Source organism: Mirounga leonina, unplaced genomic scaffold, assembly GCF_011800145.1.
Source record: "Mirounga leonina isolate KUSES-001 unplaced genomic scaffold, KU_Mleo_1.0 Mir_154, whole genome shotgun sequence".
Taxonomy (NCBI): Eukaryota; Metazoa; Chordata; class Mammalia; order Carnivora; family Phocidae; genus Mirounga; species Mirounga leonina.
In genome coordinates this window covers 48,317,587-48,331,997 of record NW_023270389.1, presented here as the reverse complement: position 1 = coordinate 48,331,997, position 14,411 = coordinate 48,317,587, and the positions used below count along the sequence as shown (strand labels likewise).

Genomic DNA, 14,411 nt, shown 5'->3' with positions numbered 1-14,411 from the left:
GCACTAGCGACATGGAAGGAGACGCAAGGTGGAACCACCGCGGTAATCGTTTCCCACCCCGGTCATCTTCTTTAAAATAGGTAGATAATAGCATCCAATTAAAATTAGTTCTTCTAAAAAAAGAAGTATTACCTTTATCAAACATCTGATTGTCTACTATAAAGGTCAGGCCTTCAAGGAACTTACTACGTTGTTATCAGGTAACTCTGGCCTGTGATGGAGCAGAGGTAGAAGCCCCGGGCCTAGGCCCTGGTGCTGCTGAGACTGAGAGGCAGGCAGCAAAGGGAGCCTTTGCAAATCTTAGTCTAAAGGAAATCACTCACCAGAAGGAAGTGTCCCTTGATGTCTCCTAACTGCCCTCCCTTTCTCTTAAAAAGGGTAATGGGCAGCATAGGGGATTTACTGACTAGCCACCAGTGATCAAGTAGCATGGCAATTAAGCCTCCAGAGTTGAGAAGGAAACATATGGCTAGCTAAGCATAAAAGACACAATATAAATTCATTTTAACAAATAGTTACGGTCTCATAGTGAATTTATGATAGACTAAAATGTATTTCCATAAAGGCAAACATTTCTGACCTAGCAATGATTTTATATCTTAAACATACTGAATCATTTATTACTTAGTATCCTTATTACTCACCAAGGTGAGTGTGACCATATTTAAATCTACTGGGGCCATCGATTTGTATGCACTGTAATGTAATTTGCCAGCCCAAGGGTTCATTGCATGTCAGGACAAAGCAGAGTTCATAACCAATAATTTTATGTTTGGGTAGTTATTATAAGAAGATTTTTGTTTGCTTATTCTGCAAATAGGTATTTTTCTGACATTTTGACAGAATATGGAGGGTGGAAATGTAAGGAGGGGAAAATAAAGAAAATTAAACTTTAATGTCCTGGTTGGTTTTGTCTTTCCTTTCAATACTATAAAAATGAAAGAGAGTGACTTAAAATATATTGATGCAGTAATTGATGGCAGCCGCATTAAGTCTTGAGCAGACAGCATTAACACATTTATAAAATTATTTGGTCATATATCTAACGTCAGGGGGCTGCTGCTGAGCAGCATGTTACAGTTATGGACATTATGATTAAAAACCGTCTTCACATGATTAAAAACCGTCTTCACGTGGCAACTCTAACATTTCTTCTGTTGCAACAGAAATTGCCTGTAGAAAATAACCAAGAATATACCACATTTTTAAAGCTGTATGGCAGGGCAAGGCTTTTATTCTTTTTAGAAAAATAAAGAACTATCTGTTGAAAATATAGCTTGTTAGTTGGCCTATGAATATAAATGATATTTAAACTTGAACTTCTGTTAAAACTGTTTTGAACATTTTGGTGAAGAGAAAAATAGCCCTTTGTGTAGTTCCGGAAATTGACACGTTCTTAGCTAGTTTGAATGGCATAGCTCTGTGGTAAAGTTATTTAGATGTATTTTTACTTCTGTAAGAAAAGTGGTCACTCCAGTTCCAAGACTTAATAAAGTAATGTTTATACTTTGACTTTGAATTCTAACCAAATTCAGAATGAAAATGAGTCTGATGATTGAATTTTGAATGTTGGGAAGAACTTGCCATTAATAAACCGGGTTGGCTCTGGCATGGAAATAAACACACACACACACACACACATGAAAATATAGATCTTTCTAAGTAGTTCAGACCTCTGCGGTTTATAAAAACTACATGCTAGAAATGTGTTTCTTTTTTAATACATTAAAATCTCACCTGTAGAGATAGATTTACCAAAACCGTGTTTTGTTTTTGCTTTTTCTAGGTTGGTACTAAGAATCAATGAAAGGCTATTGAGATTGAATGAAACCTTAGGGCCTGTGTTAGTTGGAAGAGTCTCTCTGTAGAATACTCTGTAAAGCTTGCTTTGGATGGCAGTAAATAGGTTTAGGATTTTACCAATTGCATTTAACTTAGAATGTTGGAATTTTAAAAGAACACATGGCTAGTAAATGATGTGATACAAAAGCAACTCAGATGAACTTCTATGGAGCTGTATGATAAAATAATAAAATTTCTCACAGCTGTTTTTTCTTTGACATTCTCCATATTTGGTCATGGACTTGTTCTTTTCCACTCTCCTTACTCCTATTTCTGCTTTCAGTCAGATCCCTTTAATACTTTCCTACTGTAAGTCTTTTGAGATGCTTTCTAAGTCTGGAAGAGACAAGAAGATGCTTACCCTCTAAGAGAAAAGTTACAGCGAGACTAGTTACAGATTATACCTACTAGAATTTCCGTTTTTATTCATCATCTTTGTCAAAGGGTGTGACAGGCCCTGATGCCGCCTTCTCTGGTTACAAGGAAGGGTTATGAGGAAGGGTTATACACAAGAAAATTGTTGTTGCTGTTGTTTCCTTACCAGGTAGTTACTAAATTTATATTAGTGCTTGAGGAGGCCCAGGGTTTGACTTTTAGATTGACAGGTAGACTAAGTAATCTGGCATTTTGAATGCTGTTTTGAAGTGATTTGGATATAATGGATTACAGTGACTCCTTCTAATTCATTTCAAATTCAAAAGCTTCCCTTTAGGTTTTCTTTATTCCTGTTTTGAAAAAATTGGTTGCGGACTTCCTTGCTAAATTCCTATTTTGAAATTAGGGTCACATGAACCCTTTCTTTTTTTTTTTTTTTTAAGATTTTATTTATTTGCAAGAGAGAGAATGAGAGACAGAGAGCATGAGAGGGAGGAGGGTCAGAGGGAGAAGCAGACTCCCTGCTGAGCAGGGAGCCTGATGTGGGACTCGATCCCAGGACTCCAGGATCATGACCTGAGCCGAAGGCAGTCGCTTAACCAACTGAGCCACCCAGGCGCCCACATGAACCCTTTCTTTCTATTTCACTGTCACCAGTCTGTGACCCTAATTATCCCATGCCAGGCCATTACATTAGTCTCTCATCCATTATATAAGACCTCTGGTTTTTTTCTGCTTACTTTATCTTAGCAAGCTGTTGCCAGATTTCCTTGGAATCCTCACTGGCTTCCTGTGTCTAAGTAGTGGTTTTTAAAGTATGGTCTGTGGAACCCTAGAACCCAAGGATCCCCCTGATCTGTTAGGTTAAAACTATTTTCACAATAAACTTGCCCTTTTTAAAAAAAAAACTGTATGGACTTTGACACTGGTGATGGAAAAGCAATTATGAGTAGACCCACTGAGGCAGTAGTAGTAAGATCAAGGAGGTGACTCCAAACTATCAATAGTCATTGCATTCTCCTCCGCCACACACAGGAGGGGCAAACAGATAGTTTTCAGAAAATCCTGGGGAACTCAGCGAAAGTCCTTAATTTTATTGACTCTCAACCCTAGAGTTCACATCTTTTTAACATTCTGTCTGATGACATGGAGAAGCACCCATGAGCTGCATACTGAAGTATGACAGCTATCACAACAGAAAGCATTTTGTGCAAATGGCTGAACTTGCCTCTTGTTTTCATGGAACACCGCTTTTACTTTGAAACAACAACTGAAAGACTATAGTTCTTTGGTTTTGACTATTTGGCAGACATTTTCTGGAAAAAGAAAGACATAAAGCTCTCATTTAAGGAGAAAAAGCCAACAGTATTTATTGCTAATGATAAAATTCAAGACAAAAAATGCTTGATAGCTTCCCAGTAAAGACTTCTGTGGTAAGGTCAAGACTTTTCTGAAGATTAATGAATACGATTTTTTGATACTACATAATGAAAAGTGCCATAATTTGGAAAATCTGCAAAACTAACCCAGTGTTTTGGAAATGATCAGTGTATGATGTTAAAAACTCATGCATATGGGTAAAAAAAATCCATTCAAAGATAAGGTACACCAATGATTTTTAATGTAACAGAGTATGAAAAGTTCATTGCTGTGATGTCAGATTCCACATTTTACTCACTTTTACGAAGTATCCTCTTGTCAGGCTTTGGTATAGTATTAAAAAAGATGATCCACAGTTATCTAAAAATGCTATTAAAATACCCTTCCCTTCCAACTGCATGTCTGTGTGAGCCCAGGGTTTCTCCATATACTTCAACCAAACAACATGAAGCAATAGATGCAATGCTGAAACAAATATAAGAACCCAGTCATCTTCTATTCAGCCAGACTTCAAAAAAGAGATTTCCAAAACTTAAAACAGCATCACTCCTCTCACTTATTTTTGTTTGTTTGTTTTGGATAATAGTTACATTTCATTAAAAATATGTTATGTGTATTAATATGCAGTAGGTTTCTTACCATTAAATAACTATTTTTAAAAAATTTCTCAGTTTTAATTTCTAATATGGTAAATATTGATAAATATGGCCCATACAAATAAAAAGTCTTTGAAGTCGTCAATAATTTTAAGAGTTTAAAGGGACCCTAAGATCAAAAGAAATTTGAGAATTACTAGTCCCCACATGATAATAGCCAGTCTTAGAGAAGTGCTTTCCAAAGGGATCCAGTGAGTAACTTCTGATGCTTTTTTTTTTTTTTAAGATTTTATTTATTTATTTGAGAGAGAGCAGGAGAAAAAGCATGGGCAGGGGGGTGGGGTAGAGAGAGACGGAGGAGCAGGCTCCTCACTGAGCAGGGAGCTGATGCAGGACTCAATCCCAGAACCCTGGAATCATGACCTGACCTGAAGGCAGACGCTTAACCGACTGAGCCACCCAGGCGCCCACCTCTGATGCTTTTTAGTGTTTATAAAATTATTCAATATTTGTAGTAAAGCCAGCATCCAATGCCCTTAGGAGCTTTATAGGACTGGGACAATGGAAAGCTAAATTTTTTTTTCCAGTTTTGCTATTAAGATTCTTATTTGTAATTCTGTTATCCTTTTCTTTAATAAATTTTAGACACTAAATGTAATTGGAAGTCAAAAGTTCGAAGTATGTTACTAGAGCTGAGAGGGAGAGAGAGAGAGAGATTGATATTGATTGATTGATTGATTGACTGATTGAGGGGTAGTATTGGTAAGATGAGCCTGTCCTGTGGTAATATAATATAATCTTAGTATATAGGCTTTACAAGTGTACTGTTAAATCTTGATGTAAACATGGAAACAAGGACATGATAGAATGAATGAGTTAAATCTATAGGTTATTTTAGAATCTTATTTTATCTTGTTATTTAAAATGCCTTTTAAACCTTAATCCACCAGAAGTGCTTAAAAGAACCCCCCAAAATCACTTATTCTAACTTCTCTCATGTTTTCTTCCTTGGTATACATTCATACAAAGTGATCAAAAAAGTGGGTATTAGATAATAAATGTGAAACTGTAAAATTTATAACATGGCTAACCAATCTCATCTTTTAGACAGAATATTTATTTATTTATTTTTTAAATACAGTGGTATTGCTCCCTACTTCATTCTACCTTTAGCACTGGGGAGGAATAGTTTGGGGTCCCAGAATGCTGTATGAGACACTCTCGTTTCACAATATCACAAAGAAACCAACAACAAAGCCCAGGTTGAAGGAAGGGAGAACATAAGACAGTGAGACTTTAGGAGAATTACTTAGGATGACACAGGGAAGGGAATTTAGGCTTTCTTAAATTCAGTGTTGATACAGATTTCTGTTTGGTCAGGAAACCTGAGTTATACTATAAATATAGTATCTTATGTTCTAATTTTATTGGACAGAGCCTATCAGTGTCTTCTTGCTTAGTATAGATCCTAAGATTACTGTTCAAATTAAATTACAGTGGGCAGCTTAGGTCACCCATGGCTAACTTACCTAAGCAGGTTAGTCATTTGAATGAAAACTTGTCTAGGCCACAAAACCACCACATTTCCACATAAAGTAGGTGCATCCCTCTCTGTTGAAGTGGAGTTGCTATTTGACTCTAAAAATAGGCCTGCATTGTGGTAAAAATCGAACCCATTTGTTTGTCCAAATCATGTGAAGAAAATCAGCTTTTAAGTACAGGCAAGAATCTTCTGTATGTGTCAGAAAGGATTAAGAGTCACCTCGTTTCAAGCTTTTTGTGATAATTTCAGGACATTTTGAAGTCTAAAGAAAACTTTAATTTTAGGTGCTTTTTTTTTTTTAAGATTTTTTTTTTATTTATTTGACAGAGAGAGACACAGCGAGAGAAGGAACACAAGCAGCGGGAGGGGGAGAGGGAGAAGCAGGCTTCCCGCCGAGCAGGGAGCCCGATGCGGGACTCGATCCCAGGCCCCTGGGACCATGACCTGAGCTGAAGGCAGACACTTAACGACTGAGCCACCCAGGCGCCCCTTTAGGTGCTCTTTTAGAATACAAGGGGAGACTTGAGGGTAGGGAAGAGAGTTTGTGGACTGGAGAAGCTATAGATGTACTTCTGTGCACAGTGCAGAGGAGACAGACCCAGAACAATGAGGGGGGATAAAGGAAAGCAGTGAACTAAGAATTAGTAGCATGTCCAGCCAAGCCCCAGTAACATGGGTTCTGTGACTGAGTTATTTGTAGGGTAGTTGATAAGCTCCCCTAAATATGCAGAGCAACAAGTTCAGATTTTTAGAGAGCAAAGGAAGTTAAGCCAGGAGGAGCAATGAAAATAACAAGGCGATGCAAAAGGAGAGACCTACACCTAAGTGCCCTAGTTACGGACTTGTTTGTTTCTGACAGAATTCCAGCTATCCCTTTGCTTGTTTGGGTGATTATCATATAAAATATCTAGGACATTATTTGTATTTCCTCAAAGCCAGTAGCAGCAATGCCTATCGTCCTGTGATAAAGAGTCTTGTAGAAAGTAATAGTAACGAAAACACTCATGTAATAGATCAAATGTGCTTATTTATGATTTACAACTCTCCTGCCCTCATCATAGGTGTTTGTTTTCTAATTTCTCTGGTTTGAGATGCTCCTCTAGCATAATAACTACATTGTAATAAATAATGTCTTTAAAATCATCCCTTCAGTATATTCCTGACAGGAATGAGTCCTTCGTGGCTAAAGAACTTTTAATATTCAACTGTCATAAAAGCCTTCTTTAGCGGATCTAATGTGTAGTTTTGATTAAGATGTGTTGCAAGTTTTATAGCAGCCTAAATGAGTAAACAGTTCATATCAATAAAATTTAAAGTAACAAAGTAAGAGTAACCACTTGGTATTTAATAGGGAAATGAGACATTTGAGAAGAGTCAGACATTTAGCTCTGATGTGTACCTCCACCTCTAAGAGACCTGATGGTAATATATTTAGATCTTGCCTTGAGGAAGTTGCTTTCTGTGTTTTTAAGATCTTACTGGCCTCTAGTGGTAATATGATGCTATAGTTTAAATATTTTTAATTTTTGCGCGTGACTAGAAATAAAGCCATTTTGAAGACACTGGCTGATAATAGCTTCATTCTTTGTCTGGGAGGTCAGCAGTACTCTCAAAGTGTACGTACAACGTCGTCCTCCTGAAGACGAGAGGCTCTCTCTTTTGTTCTTGTCTCTGAGTCATCCCCACCTCTTTATTTTGAATGATGTTAGTTTAGCTGTGAAGCAACCTCCCATTGTTTTAGTACATGTACAGTGGTGATTACTGTGTCAGGTTTGTGCCAACAATTCTTTCTGGGTTTCAGCCTTTTCTTCAGACTAAAGCACCAATTTTCCCCTCTGTTTATAATAGTTTATTTTCTTCAAAGGAGGTTAAGTTTTCAACTTAGCATTTAGGTTCATGTTTAAAACTATTTAATTCAATTTTGAAGAATTTTACATTTGAAATACTAGTCTACTAAGTAAGCATGATACTGATTTCTCCCTTTTGTTTTTCATATTTGTCACTCAGATGTCAAGGGGCCACCTACCCACCGTCTGTCTTGTGGCCAGTCACCCTACACAGAGACCACAACATGGGAGCGGAAGTATTGCATCCTCACAGACAGCCAGTTGGTGTTGCTCAACAAGGAGAAGGAGGTGAGATGGATATTTCTGAGGAAAGCTACTTCTCTTTCTTTTTTTTTCTTTCTTTCTTTTTTTTTTTTTTTAAGAGATTTTATTTATTTATTTGACAGAGAGAGAGAGAGACAGCGAGAGAGGGAACACAAGCAGGGGGAGTGGGAGAGGGAGAAGCAGGCTTCCCGTGGAGCAGGGAGCCCAATGTGGGGCTCGATCCCAGGACCCTGGGACCATGACCTGAGCCGAAGGCAGATGCTTAACGACTGAGCCACTCAGGCACCCTGCTACTTCTCTTTCTGACCAGATTCCTGAAAGCTAGTTTTTATTTGCATTTTGTTATGAGACATTTATAGAAATGGAGGCTGTATGAATGATAAATTATAAGTACAGGCATACCTCCTTCTATTGAACCTCACTTTATTGCACTTGGCAGATACCACATTTTAACAATTTGAGGGTTTGTGGCAAGCCTGTGCTGAGCAAGTCTGTTGGCGCCATATCTCCAGTAGCATATGCTCATTTCGTGTCTCTGTGTCACATTTTGGTAATTATCACTTCAAGCTTCTCCATTATTATTGTATTTGTTATGGTGATCTATGATCAGTGATCTTTGATTGATGTTACTGTTGTAATCATTTTGAGGCACCATGAACCGTACCCATCTAAAACGGTGAACTTAATTGATAAATGTGTATGTTTTGACTGCTCCACCGACGGCTGCCCCCATCTCTCTCCCTCTTCTCTAGCCTGTCTGAGATTCCCTGAGACACAACAATATCGAAATAGGCCAGTTAATAACCTTACAATGGCCTCTAAGTGTTCCAAGTGAAAGGAGGACTCTCACATCTCTCACTCTAAATCAAAAGCTAGAAATGAGTAAGCTTAGTGAGGGAGGCATGTTGAATGCCAAGTGAGGCTGAAAGCTAGGCCTCTTGCACCAAACCAGCTTATGAATGCAAAAGAAAAGTTCTTGAAGGAAATTAAAAGTGCTACTCCAGTGAACACAGGAGTGATAAGAAAGTGGAACAGCCTTATTGCTGAGAAAGAGCAAGTTTCAGTGGTCTGGATAGAGGATCAAACCAGCCACAACATTTCCTTCAGCCAGAGCCTATTCCAGAGCAAGGCCCTAACTCTCTTCAATTCTGTGAAGGCTGAGAGAGGTGAGGAAGCTGCAGAAGAAAACTGGAAGCCAGCACAGGTTGGTTCATGAGGCTTAAGGAAGGAAAGAAGCCACCTCCAGTACATGAAAGCTCAAGGTGAAGCAGCAGGTGCTGATGCAGAAGCTGCAGCAAGTTCTCCAGCAGATCTAGCTAAGATCATTCCTGAAGGTGGCTACCCGACACAACAGATTTTCAGGGTAGACGAACAGCCTTCCGTTGGATGAAGACGCCACCTAGCACTTTCAGAGCTAGAGAGGACAAGTCAGTCCTGGCTTCAAAGTTTCCAAGGACAGGCTGACTCTCTTGTCAGGGGCTCATGCAGCTGGTGACTTGAAGTTGTAGCCAGTGCTCATTTCCCATTACGAAAACCCTAGGGCCCATAAGAATCATGCTAATTCTACTCTGCCTGTGCTCTAGAAATGAAACAACAAAGCCTGGATCACAGCACATCTGTTTACTACACGGTTTCCTGAAATATTTTAATCCCACTGTTGAGATGTCCTGCTCAGGAAAGAAGATTCCTTTCAAAGTATGACTGCTCACTGACAATGCACCTGGTCCCCCAAGAATCCTAATGGGGAGGTATATCAAGATTCATGTTGTTTTAATTAACGCAGTGTCCATTCTGCAGCTCATGGAAGACAGAGTAATTTTGACCTTCAAGTCTTATTCTTTAAGAAATACATTTCATGGGTGGCTCAGTCAGTTCAGCGACTGACTCTTGATATCGGCTCAGGTTATAGTCTTAGGGTCATGAGATCCAGCCTCAATGCCTAGCACAGAGCCTGCTTAAGATTCTTTCTCCTTTGGGCGCCTGGGTGGCTCAGTTGGTTAAGCGACTGCCTTCGGCTCGGGTCATGATCCTGGAGTCCCAGGATCGAGTGCTGCATCGGGCTCCCTGCTCGGCAGGGAGTCTGCTTCTCCCTCTGACCCTCCCCCCTCTCATGCTCTCTCTATCTCATTCTCTCTCAAATAAATAAATAAAATCTTTAAAAAAAAAGATTCTTTTTCCTTCTTCCTCTGCCCCTTCCCCCACCTGTGTGTGTGCTCGTGCTCTCTCTCTCTCAAAAAAAAAAAACCAAACTCAAAAACTACATTTCATAAGGCTATAGCTGCCAAAGATGGATCTGTGCAAAGTAAATTGAAAACCTTCTGGAAAGGATTCACCATTCTAGATGCCTTTAAGAATGCCTGTGATTCATGGATGGGAACAGGTCAAAATATCCACATTAACAGGAGTTGGGGGACAAAGCTGATTCGAACTCTCATGGATGACTCAGGGATTCAAGGCTTCAGAGGAGAAAGCAACTGTGGATGTCATCGAAATAACAAGAGAACTAGACTCGGAAGCGGAGCCTGAAGATGGGACTGAAGTGCTGCAATCCCATGGTAAAACTTGAATGGATGAGGAGTCCTTCTTGGGGATAAGCAAAGAAAGTGGTTTCTTGAGATGGGATCTACTCCTGATGAAGATGCTGTGAAGACTGTTGAAATGACTACATAGGATTTAGAATATTATATAAACGTAGTTGATAAAGCAACAGCAGGGTTTGAAGGGACTGACCCCAAGTTTAAAAAGTTCTACTGTGGGGCACCTGGGTGGCTCAGTCAGATAAGCATCTGCCTTCGGCTCAGGTCATGATCCTGGAGTCCCGGGATGGAGTCCCAGGATCGAGTCCCACATCAGGCTTCCTGCTCGGCGGGGAGTCTGCTTCTCCCTCTGATCCCCCCCCCCTCATGTGCTCTCTCTCTCTCTCTCTCATTCTCTCTCTCTCAAATAAATAAAATCTTTAAAAAAAAAAGTTCTACTGTGGGTAAAATGCTATCAAACAGCATTGAATGCGACAGAGAAATTGAGAAAGGAAGAGTCCGTTGATGTGGCAAACTTCATTGTTGTCTTACTTTAAGAAATTGCCACAGCCACCCCATCCTTCAGCAACCCCCACCCTGATCAGTCAGCAGCCATCAACATCGAGGCAAGACCCTCCACCAGCAAAAAGATTATGACTCCCTGAAAGCTCAGAGGATGGCTAGCATTATTTGGTAATGAAGTTTTTTAAAATTGAGGTATGTACATTGTTTTTTAGACATACTGTTATTGCACATTTAATAGACTACAGTAGAACGTAAACACAACTTTTATGTGCACTGGAAATCCAAAAAACCCATTAGACTCACTTTGTTGTGGTGGTCTGGAACTGAACCTGAAATGTCTCTGAGGTATGCCTGTAAGTCTAACGGGTTGCTCGCGTCATGATGATATCCAGTTCTCATGAAGGAGCGAGTTCAACAAGATAGGGTTGGATTTTCACTGAGGAACAGTGAAATAGATATTGAGTTGAGTATTTTGGAATGAGAACAGATTGGATTTGGTAGACCTGGCTCCAAAAATTGCTTGGAAGGGCTATGGGACGTGATGTCCGTGTAGCTACTGTAACAGATGGCACTCTCAGGGATTCACTGAGAGAGGTTTAATGAAGGGACTATTGACAGAGACATGGACAGCATAAGGGACCCACCAAAGAGTGTGAAGCACCATGAACTAGTAACAGCAGAAATCTTGTTATCACCCTAGACTTTCAGGGCCAAGAAGGGAGCGGTGCTTCTGGAAACCAGAGGATGGGTTGCACGAGAGGGCTGCTTGGCAGTTAGTGTAGCATTACCCAGAAGAGCACGGCTTCTGCCCAAACAAAGATGGGCAGCAGGGAGGAAGCAAAGGAGAAGAAACCCTCCAGCTCTTTTCTTGCCTTCTGATTTCTTGCCAGTTGTTACCTACTAGCCAGACGTAACTTGAAGCCAGAGGAAAACAAGATTGCTCTTGCACCAAAGGGAGAGAAGGGCCGCAGGTACATCTGGAGAGGTTGGCAGAATGTAGTTAGCCCAGCATCGAGCTCTAGGTGAACTCTTTGTCCTTCTAAATGAAGAAAAACCCTTGAGCTTATCATATACTATTTACTACTTTACTCAAACTGTGACAGTGTACAAGTCCTTCCACATCCAAATAACTCATCTGCTTATTGCTGATCTGTCAGAGAGTTGAGATCATTCTGATTTGGTAGGTCCATAACCCCGCTTTACCCCCTACCTCCACAGCATAAACAATATGTTCTTGACAAAGAAGAGGGATTAATGAGAGGGGAGGAGAAGAAAAGATCTGGCTCAACAAAGGACAAAGATTACTTGCCAAAAATAGAGGTAAATACCTAAAAAGCTGTAGATAAAATACCAGTTTAGTAAGTCATCCTTCCTGGGAAGTGAGTTCAGGGGCAGCAGTGAACAGCAAATACGTTTCTCAGCTCTCGGCTGTGGCTCCCTATCTCCCTTTTCTCTTCTCCTCGTCTCTGTCCCTTTTCTTTTCTATCCCTTCTCTTACTCAGCAGTCTTTAATATAGTAAAGCCAAGGTAATAACAAGAAAAGAATTTTAGTTTCTTTATTTTAGTTCTTTTTTTTTTTTTTTAAGATTTTATTTATTTGACAGGGAGAGAGGGAACACAAGCAGGGTGAGTGGGAGAGGGAGAAGCCAGCTTCCTGCTGAGCAGGGAGCCCGATGCGGGCCTTCATCCCAAGACCCTGGGATCATGACCCAAGCTGAAGGCAGACGCTTAACAACTGAGCCCCCCAGGCGCCCCTCTTTTATTTTAATTCTTACTTCCGAGGGCCTAGCTCAGGTGCTCTTTATGATGCTTATTCTTTTTCTCCATCTATTGAAAAATCTGCCTTGCTTTTGTTACCATCTCCCTACCCATGACCCTTTTCCAGTATTTTAATATTATTAAGTTTTATTTTATTAAAATAATGTAATAAAGGTCAGCCTTTTCTGGGAGAGTCTAGTACATGTTGCTGTGTTTATATTAAGTTAAAACATAATAAAAATTGGTGGAGTGAATATGAGTATAGAAGATTTCTAGTTATCCAGTTTGAATAAACAGATAATTGAAAATGTTCATTTTAACCAACCTGCTTTGTCAGCAGTCATTTATCAGAGCTATTAATAAGGAGTGTTATGAATAGATCATTTGCTATCTTTCTGCCCTTATCTACCTTTTATTCAATTTAGTACTGTAAGAAATTAAATAGGATAGAGAGCATAAGTCAAGAAACATGCCTTATCTAGAACCAAGATGAAATCCACTGATTAAAGATTACTGATTGAGTATTCCAGGCCTGGGCCCCACCTTGTCTCATAAAATAACTGTCAATGAGGAGTAACTTTCTGAAACAATATCTTGCATACTTTGTTTTTATGCCAGTCATTCTGAGTAGCCCTGGACAAATGGGGAACCCCTCATCTCCCACGGTCTGTATATGGCTCTGTAAATCCTCTTTTCTGTCCCTGCCTTCTGCTCATCTTTTACCACCTCTTAAAACCCTATCACTATACCCTCTGCAAGTCACAGTCCATCATCAGCAAACCCAGCTGTTTCTTCCAGCTGTTCTTTGTAGGCATCTCTTAACTTCTTGGTTTCAAGAGAACCTGTGTTTTCCCTGAGAACACCATCTTCTGTGAGGTCCTGTCAAGTGATGGCTGTTTTTCTCCCACAGCCCTCATACCACGCTGCCTGTAGTAGTTGTTCTTCCTCTTTCTGACTGCTTCCTGCCCTCCCTCATTTTCCCTAAAAAGTCCAAATCCTGCATCTCCTCTTATAGTCATCTTCCTTTTCAGTCATTCCTTTTCATTTTTTGTTGATTTGAGCTCCTGGCTCATTATCATTAGCTTCAACACTACTTTGGCCTTATTTTGTGATGATTCCAAAATCTGCAGAGACGCTTCTTCCAACACATTGGGTCTGAGGTCCTTGACCTCTCTCCTCCAAGAATCTTTTCCTCTACCCCACCTCATCGCTACAACTTCTTCATATTCTCAATTTCATGCATTTTACACTCTCCTCATCACCTTCTGCTTTCTAGCTCATCCCTTATTCCAACAATCCTTCAGTCCTTTTGAGACCCATGGTCCATTGATGCTATAACCTTTTCTGACCCTTAGACCTCTGATATCCTCTCTTCCCTCTTCACCCAGCCTGAATTCCATGGTCAGCCATTCTGATCAATCCCTTGCATACTATTTCCTTGCCCTTCTCATGCATTATCATGCTTACTTGGCAACGCGATAGCTCAGTCAAATCCTGCCCCTCTTCTGTCTTGCCCTGCTTCCATGCAGCATAATGTGTCTGCAGAAGATCCATCATGCTGACGGTCTTTAAACTAATGGCTGCAAACCTCATGTGAGCCCCTAATGCTGCGTGGCAATCAAAAAACATTTTCCTAGCTTAATTATTGTCCAGCTCTCCTGAACTAATGCTCCTCAATCTATGTGCGGTGAAGGACCAGTGTTTTCTCCACCTGTCTGTGAACAAAATACAATAAAATGAATAGTTAAGAAAATTGAAATTTTAA

At 40.0% G+C, this 14,411-nt stretch overlaps 1 protein-coding gene across 4 annotated transcripts in view; it reads left to right on the top strand.

Annotated features, from left to right (window-relative positions):
• Positions 1 to 14,411, top strand: part of RASAL2 (RAS protein activator like 2) — a 365,020-nt gene that overhangs the window by 164,097 nt on the left and 186,512 nt on the right. For all 4 annotated transcript variants that reach the window (XM_035010715.1, XM_035010714.1, XM_035010713.1 and 1 more), the window contains exon 2: positions 7,744 to 7,871. In XM_035010715.1, the coding sequence (XP_034866606.1) occupies positions 7,744 to 7,871 (128 nt within the window). The remainder of the gene's footprint in view (positions 1 to 7,743; positions 7,872 to 14,411) is intronic.